The sequence below is a fragment of the Colius striatus genome, chromosome 3 (genome assembly GCF_028858725.1).
Source record: "Colius striatus isolate bColStr4 chromosome 3, bColStr4.1.hap1, whole genome shotgun sequence".
Lineage (NCBI taxonomy): Eukaryota > Metazoa > Chordata > Aves > Coliiformes > Coliidae > Colius > Colius striatus.
The window spans coordinates 43236508-43246714 of NC_084761.1; the positions used below are offsets into that span (position 1 = coordinate 43236508).

Sequence of the window (10207 nt, forward strand, 5' to 3'; positions counted from 1 at the left end):
ACTTTGCAAAAAAAGTCCGCTTTATTTGCTCCAAGCTACATCACCCAGCACACAATTATAATCAAATGCATTCAACTATGCCATTAAACCCATTGTTTAAGAACACACTCATTTAGAAATAGCCACAAACTTGGAGGCTGAAACTCAACTGCAGTGGGATAAGTACTGAGCCAGTGACTTGATTATACTGAGACTTTCTGGTTTAACTTCCCTCTCGGATGTATTAAAAAGCTGACTTGTAGATGCAGCTATTCACTTACATTATATCAATATTCCCCCTTGAAGGTAAGCACACTTTTGGTTTTGGTCTCACCAAAACCAAAGTGACCAAAAAGACGACCGCTTTGAAAAGACTGGAAACTTGGCAGAGCCTGACAAAACAGCTTAAGTCAAGCTTAAAAGTAAAAATGACAAACATGTTAGATGAGTAAATGCAGAAGTTACATTGTATGTAAGAATGAGAGTGGACACCACATCTCCTGAGAGCAGCTGATTTAACAGCTACCTTAGAAATTTGAGCAGTGATATTCACCTCACAATTATGAGAATAAACAGCATCTGTCACTGGCAATTATTATACAGATTAAAACAGTGCTTCAAACATGTATGACTTGGAAGAAAAGACATTTATGGAGATCTAGAGGGATCTTCCCTTCCCCCAGAATTCAATATATTATTTCAATGAAACATGATAGTAACATTCAATCTTTTAAAATGAAGACAAAGTAAGTTGGAGCCTTGTCTCTCACACAAGAAAGCAGTCGTTTCACAAGTAAGTTTTCTTGGCTACTGACAACAGTATGTCATTTGGATACAGTACAAGTTCATGAAAAATACAAGGTTTCTTGTCCCTGATGCTAAGAAAAAAACCCCATTATCCAGCAGTTAAAAATAAAGTTGAAACAATGTGGTTGTGGTATGGTACAGCACCTCAAGCTTGGATGCAGAACAGGCCATGCACACAAGAAAAAGTTACAGAAACTGCATAGAATTCAAGTAATTTTGTAGAAAATAAGTTTTATTTGGCTCCTTTCATACACTTATTCAAAGAGAAATACACATTCATACAGTTTGCCTTTCCCAGTGCATGTCTGGATTTGCTCACACAGAGACATGAATATCAAGGCAAAAGATGCCTTTGAAATCATATTAGACACATGGTATTTTGAATGTAAAGCATCCAAAGTTACTAATTTTTTAATTACAGCTTGGAAAAGCATATTTCAGGTGTTTTTTCTCCGATTCACACGTGTAATTGTCCCACACAGGGAAGAAGAGACAGACCTGCAACAAAGAACTATCAAGTCAATGGCTAATACTCACTCCAGGTAGTGCTAAAGACAGGTTCTCTGTTTTATACAGCTTTGGGATACAAAAGAAAAACCCAATGAGGTAACTTGCTTTTTTCAAAATCTCTAAAACAGAACTGACAAAACACTGCTTCAAAACTAAAAATCAGACACTGGCGGTGAGAGTTTGTTTGCAGAGAAAGTTCTCTTTCCCTAGTTGTTTCTCATGGCCAAGGCTCTTTCCTGTTGATGGTGACTATGGAATTTGTTTCTTGCTGCTGCTTCTTAAACCTTTGATGAAGAGGAGTAAATTCAGATCGGGCTTTCATACATCACAAGAGGTACTAACCCATCAAGTAGCCCCTACAGAAAAAAACCATAAATTAGAAAAAACATTAGCAAACACAGGCAGTGCTCCTCAAAAACCAAGAGACATGTGGTCTAACACAAAGGCTTTGCTGCCAAAAACTCTGCTGACTAAGGCTATTTAAAACAATAAACCCAGTACAAACTGGCCAGCTTAATTATACACTATGTCCTCCGTTGGTTTACTTCACTGAACACTAAAAATTGATTACCCTGTTCTCAGTCCAGCTTTGGTAATTGTTTGGAATTTTTTAAGCCAGGTTACACCCCATGAAAAGTTCTTCTGCACCCTTCACACAAACTACCAGTATAAAAATATTTTAGTATAACCTGACATTTTCTGGCACTCACAGTTATAGTTTCTTTCTCTTTCATGTCTCTGAAGCTCTGGTCCTTTAATGAGTTTAAGAAAGAAAACTGTTAAGACACATATTTACTCAATGAAACAAGAAAATATGTAGTATCAGTGTGAAGCAAGAGAATATTGGGTAGGTCTCCATCCAGCTACCTGATATCAAGGAGCCCATCACTTCTATGTTATGAAACAAAATTTTGAACTCCACTGCAGAGGTTAACAAAAAAAAAAAAAGTAAGAAAGGAAGAATTGACTGTCATTGTTAAGTCAACACCAGATATTAACTACCCGTGCCCCTAGACATCAGGTTTCTGCTATTCTAAATTGACGGACAGAGAAATAAAGAGAGGGAGAAAAATTGAAGAGTTTGCATTTTGCATAACCTGATATTTCCAGCTCTTTCCTACATTTTGTTCTGTGAATACAAATGTATTAAACCATCACGTAACACTGTATCCTTTCATGTTACGTTCAGTTTCCCAGCAACACAAAAAAAGCCGGGAGACATTGGTGACCTAAGGACTGCTTTAGATGTTTCTGAGCACTTGTTACTGCTGCCATCAGTTCTTCTAGTTACAATCTCTCACCTACAGTCACTGTGAAGAACTCATTTGCCTTTCAAGTTCTTTTTCCTTAAAGTCCTACCTTGTAATTATTTTTATCTGACCAGTACATGCTCAGTCTACCTTAAAGCTCATTTTAAGTCAGACTCACTAATCATCTCTTCTGACACACCAGAAACTGTGTCCTTTTCTTAACCATAGTACAATATTAGAGCAGCGGGCCCGCAAAACATCCCACCTCATTCAAGGCAAGTTGTTCCAAAAAAAGACTTGAAAAAAGCAACTTCCAGATAAGTCACAGACCTTTAGCATACCTCATTGTATTTTCTCTTACTCTTAAATCTAACACAGGTACACATGAACCATGGAAAAGAAAAAAAGCTGAAAAAAAGTATTAAATCACTTACGGTAACTTCATCCTCATAAAAACTCTGGCCATGAAGAAGCTCAAAAGCACACTGACAAATCCAATAAAGAGCAAAAGAAACCTATTCAGCTTGGGGATGTTGGGTGCATTGGACCGATCGAGAATAATGAATCCTAGGCCACCCATTGTGAAGAGGAAGCTAGATGCAAGACCTTCCATAATATACTGCCCATTTACCCTAGAGAAGAAAAAAAAGGGGGGAAGGAAGAAGAATCAGAAAGAGATCAGTTTTAAACAAACCATTTATATTTCAAACCCAGTCTACTCAACCTGCTTTGGCTGTACAAATACACAGGATGATTAACTTCGATTGCTAACTATCTAACCAAAAGGGGACATGAAACTGATATTATTCAATTATGTCAAAGTATTAACGTGCAATTTATCTCCAGGACTCATAGTCTGCAAGTGGACCAGTTGACAGCATATACCATTGGCTACTATGCCAATAGTGGCCAACTAAAGGCTACCATGCAGCTCATTAGTCTTCAGAAATATCTCATCCAAAGTAGCAACTGATTGCAACACAGATGACATGAAGCATGGCATCATGAGCCCTGGGTCAAGTCTTATTTCCACCCCATCCCACTGTTTCAGCAGCAGCGCCTGAATCCTCATCCCAGTGCAGATCTCACAAGCATTATGTCTGTTTGTGAAACTGATCTACTGCTTTCAGCACAGGGCAAAACCAGTTCTTGCCTGCAGTACATTTGGGTATGGGCTTGCTGAGTCTGCACACATCAATTGTGGGGCTTCAGCCTCACAGTGCCCTGGCTCTGTTAGTCCACATGCCAGGACTTCTGTCTTACAACACTTAGATGGAGAGTAGGGAAGCTGAGTTGCAGAATGAACATTGCACCTGAATCACAATTTTCCTGCTTCTTACAGTCACTGAACCTTTTTCCTGTCCTTGTAATCTACAATACTAGGAACATCATAAAAACAATATGGATGAAACTCTGGCTACTAATTAAAGAAATTAACATTATCATTAATGTCTCATATCCTGAAAACACACAATTTAATTTTCTTTCATGTTGTTTTGCTGACTTGTACTACAACGCTATCAACTCCCTGTAGTAGTCTGATCCACTTACATTGCAACAACACAAGCCAGCCTGACACACAGACCACATCCAGTTCATGTCAAAACCTGTCACACCTCACAAATTTGCCAAAATTATTTTGTGTTTAACAAAAAATGTTCTCTTTCTCAGCACATAAAAACCAGAAAAGTACACTTAAACTGGTCTTCAAACCAATTTGTTACTAAGCAGTCTTTAGCTTATTTTCGGTAACAGGAGCAAAAAGCTACTCCTACCTGTATGCCAAGAAGGCCACCGGCCTCTGATGCCCGTGTTCGTCTGTCATTGACCCCACGCTGGGAGGTTCCACGATCACATCATAGATAATCCCTGTGCGGAGAAAAACGAGCAGCACTGTAAGCTTACAGCAGCAATGTGCGAGAGCTGTCCTAACACTGTAGGAAGGCTCGGTGCTGGCCGAGGTCGGTGTTTTACGACCTACATGGAAACTGACAAAGGGTCAGCAGCAGCGGTGGCTCTGCTACCCAGGGCAGGGACCAGCGGCCCGCCTCGCAGAGGAAGAGCTCCTCAGTAAGCGAGGTCTCCTGCTCCCGCTGCCGAACCCACCGGCCCCGGCCTCACCTCCGGTGATGAGGAAGTATGACACCACCACCAGCGCGTAAACCGTCATGGCCGAGGGCATGTGCACCCAGCTCGGCCGCTTCAGCTTGATGTTGGGGCACTCAAGCACGGCGAAGGGCAGGCGGTACAGCGTCTCCATGGCGGCGGCGCGGCCCGGCCTGGCCCAACGGAGAGCCGCGACACCGTCGCTCCAGCCCGACTCGCCGCGACGCGACCGCCCTTCGACACCGGACACGAAGGCGGAAACGGAAACTGCCCGCCGCGTCCTGACAGGGGTAAATTAATGATTTTGTTTAAAAGCCAAGCTAAACGAAGTAATCAAAAGTTACGCCAAGATAAGAATGGCAGACAAAGAAGAGACCTTTTTTTTTCGCAAAAACTTCAAGCAGAGGCCACCCGCTGCCGGACGACCCAGTCATTTTACTTACCTGTCAGGACCCCGCAGCCCTGACGTGTCGGTGCCGGGTACCGCGAGGCTCCGGGGCGGGGCCAGGGCGGAGCGCCCCGCCCCCGAGGCTGCAGCCACGTGGCCACGCTGCGGAGGGTCCGGCCCGCCGACGGGCCGCTGCGCGGAGGGATACACAACTCGCGGTACAGCGCCTGCGCGGCGCCAGCCGCACCCTCGGCCCCGCGGCCGCCGGCAGTTGCACCGCAGCCGGCTGGGGAGATCGGCAGATGCAGAGCAGGTCTCCCGCCGGGTCTTGTGCTCACAAGGCAGCAGGGCCGACACGGCCCCTGCCTGCACCAGTGGATGTGGTGTCCATCCCATCCAGCAGCTGAAGGAGACCCCAAGCCCCCCGGGGTGGGGGAAATGGATCTCGAGACATGAGCTGCGGGAGCAAGCAGAATAGCCGTGTGTATGCAGTCTTACGCACTCTTCAAGTGTGCCTCACGGGCACAGGCCAGCCATCACCTCCTGCTGTCCCCAGCTCATCTTAGGCTCCCCTCGGGGAGAAGCACCCAGGAAACATACACAGGAGAAAAACTCCCCGCTGCATGGAAGTTCATCTAGTTCTTGCTTCATGAGTAGGCTGAATAAAACAGCTGCTTTAGGCCTATACTACCTCTACTCTTCTTCATCGAACAATCTCTTCCAGCCCTTCTTTGCTTTGCTTTTTCAGATTCCTTACTTCCTTCTCAGACAAGTCCTATGGTAACTTCATACACAGCTGTCATCATGATAAAAAGCCGAGTTACTCAAAGTTACTACAATCCTTCCACAGGACCGTGACATAGATCTAGGAGTCCTGTTTAACCCTATCTCCTTCCACCTGCTTGACTTCCCGGCCTGCAAGCAGTACTGACTACAGCACTCTGACTGAAGGAGTTTGTTGTTGCACTAAAGCTCAATTCAATGCACAAGCTGTGAGAAGCAGCTCCTACCAGCTTTCACTAGCGTGTGGAATGACAGGACACGAGAAAAGTGGAGCTTTCATTTATTGGGCTGAACGTACAAGGGGATTCACTTTGACTTCTGGCTCTGTGCTTGTGCCTTCAACACTTTCACAACGATCTTCTGCTCCTCAATAAGGAAAGCTCGTTTGATTCTGGAAAGGAAACCCAACAATTTTAGGACACACATCCACTTAAGTGATGACACAAAATACGCCAAAGTTACAATTAGTTTTGCTGTCTTCAACATTCACCGAACATGTAATTCCACTACTGCATCAAAAGGGAAACAGTCAGTGTTCTTGTCAGCATCAAAAGACAGAACAGTGGTGCTGCACAGATGTAGCAGTTTGGGGAAGGCTTAATGTGCCTGCAAGTTTAGGGTGAGTGGCTTGTAGGCATGGCTGAACACTAGAAAAATTACCACCTTCACCAAGTTCAAAGACAAAAAGCAAAACTCCTCACTGGCAAACCAATTTAGCTGTTTTTTAAAGTCAGAATTGATGTGACTACTTGTGGTCAGCTCACTTCCTTTGAACTATAGAAAACTTTATGACAAGAGTCCAAGTACTAAAACGAGAACAGTTCCCCTCTCAGGATTAAAGCACCTTTACACATCAAGAGGGAAAACCCTGGCAGGTCAAGTCATGTCTGTATACGATTACCTCTGGAAGACAAGTAGGGCCACTGTGCAGAGATACCTATGCGACAGTACTCACATGTCAACACCCTATTGGATTGTTTGGGGTTAAAAGCACAACTACACCTTACACACTCTCTCCATACATAGAGGTGCAGGAGAAAACCTGCCAATTACAGGGGAGATTACTGCTTTTTGGTTTAGGCAGAATAAGGCACACTCACATATTAAAAACAACCTGCCAAGCTCACACATTGTTTGAGAAAACACTCAAGTGTTTTCTCAAGTGTTTTTGAAGAAAGAAAAGCGATGATACAGATCTGCAGCTGTTAACAACCCTCTTCAGTGGCACCAAATGTGATTCAACTTAGAACTCACACAAACAAACAAACAAAAAAATGCTGGCAAGATTAGCACCACAGATGAAAAAACTGCTGACTCTGGAGATTTCCTCTAATTACCATTCACATGGATGTCATTTTTTGCATTACATGTTCTTCCTCAGACTTGCCAGGGAAGTACAGGATGCAGTTGTTACACCATAAAACTGAACTCAGCAATGCCCACCTTAAAGCTTAACCATGTAAAAGATGTTTAATATCCAACAATTAGTACATTTGAATCCCAAAACACCATAAACAAAAGCTCAACTGACCTTACGCTAGTATTTTTGCATAAGACAAAAGAATAGTACAACAGAAGAGAAAAACCTTTACCATAGGGGCTCAATACAAAAATCCAGAGTGACCTGTTTAGCACCCAAGCAACAGCACAGTATGAAATCATACAGAATGTTAACTCTCTACATAGGAGTTCTATGTGGCAAGACCTACCTCAAATCGAAGGCACTGAGTTGCATCCATCACTGCTAATGCGCCCCATGCCTATCCTCCCCATTTCACCCCATCAACGTCAGACAAGAGCCTTTAAAGTTTAAGGCTATATTATAAAAACACTGGGAGATGTATAAAAATCTCTTACAAAGAAACCTCACAACCAAGCCAGCTTTCTGTAAGCTTACCTGTCACGGACACACTTAGCACACATGGAACCACCATAGGCTCTGCTAACGTGCTTCTTTGTTTTTGACAGCCTCATAAGAACTTTAGGACGCACAGCACGGACCTACAGAAAGCAAAAATGAGAAGGCAGTGAGTTTGGGTAATTGCTCTATCAAGAAAATTCACTTTGAGAGTTTCAAAAAACAGCCACATGTGCATTTGACTACTCAAGATGAAAAAACGTGAAGTCCCAGCGTGGTGTATGTGCCCTCCTAAGCTGATCTTTTTTGTTCTACCACCAGCTATTCACCAATAGATTCATTAAAAAATTGTTTACATGAAAGATTATTTTCCCAAGGGCCAGGAACTGCTCAAAGTTAGACATCACTTGAGCGTTCCCATCACTGTAAAGAGCAATGGCATTACACTAAATATTCTGGAGAAAAATATCATGTTAAAAACAGTCACTCATTCCTTTTTATTACAATCCCAAAGTCAAGTTTGGCTTATATCTTTTTTTTTTTTTTTCCCCCCCAAACCTACCTAACAGGTCCAATTTAGACTTTTAAACCTACTACAGAATTACCTCGGTCTAGCTCTAAAAACTTCCAGCCAGTTGCATCTTATAAAACACGAGGGTTTAGATGTAACAGCAATGAGACCCACAAGCATTAAACAAGCACTTACTCCTTAAGCTTCCAAAGCTTATTTTACCAGTTAAATGTTAAAATATTCCTCTAATGTTGTAAAGAAAAAATTGTCCCCACAAGAATTCAACAATAAACAAGCATATTACATCACTTGAAAAGGCTCTTTTTACTGAAAATACACTGCTCATGAGTTGAAGAAAAAAAGTGATGCTAGTAAGGCTCCTACTTACACCACGAAGTCTTCCTGGGCAGATACCACATGCTGATTTTGGTGCTTTCCCTACTTTCTTGGTGTAAAGGTAAACAATCCTGTTCCCAGGTGTTCGGGACCTATGCACGGCATAAAAACATTCAATTAATGAAGCAAACAAAACATAAACTTGTCTTTCCCTAAATATAAGTGTTCTTCAAAACCATGTCTTACTTACAGCCTGGTCTTGTTGGAAGCTGTGTTGTAGGACAACCTACGGCGGTAGGTCAGGCGCTGAACCATCTTTTACACCTAAACGAGGAAGAAATCAAAAGCAGCAGTAGTTTAAGAGCTCTGTGCATGTGAAAGTTCACAGATCACAGCATCACCTGCACCGAAGGTAGGGCCAGATCTGAATTGGCAACTGTCAATTCTGCATTAACAAATTAACACATTTCTCCATCAATGACAGCACACACAATCACATTAAAAACACAAAAAAACCCATGTGACAGCGGGCAGAATGTGGTTTGCAATGAAGACTCATCTGAACTAAGTTGAACACAACCGGACATCCTGGTCTTGCCTGTCTGATGTCACGCTCCCCTACAAAATCGTTTAAAGCTTTAGCAGCTGTCCTTTTTCTAATGAAGTTTTGCTGGAAAAGCCGAAACCTGATCCCAAGCAAACGCTACCTTTTCCCACCTCGGCGAACAACAAACTGTATTAGTCACACTGTAGGCCTGGGCCGCAGCGTTCCGGGCCCATCACCATGGGACGAAGGCAGCGAAATACGCTCTGCTTCTCCTGCTGGAGGAGCTCCAGGCAGTACCGCCCCAACGAAGCGCCGGTGACCCTCACAGCCTCTCCAGCCCGGCTAGCCTGGCGCGGTTCAGGCACGGGGCCGGGGCAGGCCGCTCTCAGGAGCCCCGCCGTCGAGGCCTAGGGAGGCCCGGCCTCTCCTCGGAGCAGCTCTGCCCCCGCCGCCGGCCCCAGCGCTGCAGCAGCACCGCAGATGCCTCACGGCAGCCTCCCGGGGCCCTGGCCACCCTAACCGCTTCCCAGGCCGCGGATGGGGATGGATAAGCACCCACAGCCCTCGGCTACCCGCCGCCATACCTGGCGCCGCTGGACCCGGAAGAGGAAGCGGAAACGCGCGGGTCAACATTGAAATAGTAGCGCTCTTGAACCCGGAAGAAGTAGCGGCGCCTGCGCGCTGTAGCTCATCTCCCACTCACAGCAGAGGCACGGGCTCCGCCATGTCGTACGGCAGCGGAGCTGCTGGACGGCGCCATGCTGAGGCGGGGCGGGGCGGGGCGTGGCGCCGCGCAGCGGCAGGACCTGGGATAGAACCGGAGGGGATGTGGCCAAGAGGGACGCGGTCAGCGCCTCTATTGGAGATGCTGCACTTTTCCCAGGAATCCCCTGCACACGCTCTTTCCCCCGTCACCACCACTACTTGTTTTTCTTTATGTTTTGCTGAAAAAAATGTTTTGTTTCTGAAACATTATCTTCCTTCCTTAGAAAGAATATTTTGTTCTTCATTATGTTACTTAATGTAGTTGCATATGCATAAGTTGTTTCTTGGTCTGCTGATCTATACATGGTTTTCCAAACCAAGCCAGCAGATAACAAATCTCAAAACTCTGTGCTCTTACGCAAGACTT

At 44.4% G+C, this 10207-nt stretch overlaps 2 protein-coding genes across 2 annotated transcripts; both read right to left on the bottom strand.

Moving 5' to 3' along the window:
* Window positions 1-1000: 1000 nt before the first annotated feature.
* Window positions 1001-5182, bottom strand: OSTC (oligosaccharyltransferase complex non-catalytic subunit). Its single transcript, XM_061993453.1, has 5 exons — window positions 5096-5182; window positions 4668-4933; window positions 4322-4415; window positions 2981-3178; window positions 1001-1652 (listed from the first exon to the last, which is right to left on the bottom strand). Exons 2-5 carry the CDS (start codon window positions 4804-4806, stop codon window positions 1634-1636), a joined length of 450 nt encoding a protein of 149 aa, XP_061849437.1. The 5' UTR covers window positions 4807-4933; window positions 5096-5182; the 3' UTR covers window positions 1001-1633.
* A 904-nt stretch (window positions 5183-6086) lies between these two features.
* On the bottom strand, window positions 6087-9734 carry RPL34 (ribosomal protein L34). Its single transcript, XM_061993455.1, has 5 exons — window positions 9660-9734; window positions 8779-8852; window positions 8581-8680; window positions 7721-7824; window positions 6087-6214 (listed from the first exon to the last, which is right to left on the bottom strand). Exons 2-5 carry the CDS (start codon window positions 8841-8843, stop codon window positions 6130-6132), a joined length of 354 nt encoding a protein of 117 aa, XP_061849439.1. The 5' UTR covers window positions 8844-8852; window positions 9660-9734; the 3' UTR covers window positions 6087-6129.
* Between the last annotated feature and the right edge of the window lie 473 nt (window positions 9735-10207).

Coding starts and splice junctions, on each gene's coding strand:
- RPL34 (XM_061993455.1), bottom strand. CDS start 8,843: ATGGTTCAGCGCCTGACCTACCGCCGTAGGTTGTCCTACAACACAGCT. Junction 7,825..8,580: donor GCCCAGGAAGACTTCGTGGT/GTAAGTAGGAGC, acceptor TGCTTTCTGTAG/GTCCGTGCTGTGCGTCCTAA. Junction 6,215..7,720: donor GCTAAGTGTGTCCGTGACAG/GTAAGCTTACAG, acceptor TTTCCTTTCCAG/AATCAAACGAGCTTTCCTTA.
- OSTC (XM_061993453.1), bottom strand. CDS start 4,806: ATGGAGACGCTGTACCGCCTGCCCTTCGCCGTGCTTGAGTGCCCCAAC. Junction 4,416..4,667: donor ATACTTCCTCATCACCGGAG/GTGAGGCCGGGG, acceptor TTCTCCGCACAG/GGATTATCTATGATGTGATC. Junction 3,179..4,321: donor GTGGCCTTCTTGGCATACAG/GTAGGAGTAGCT, acceptor TTTCTTCTCTAG/GGTAAATGGGCAGTATATTA.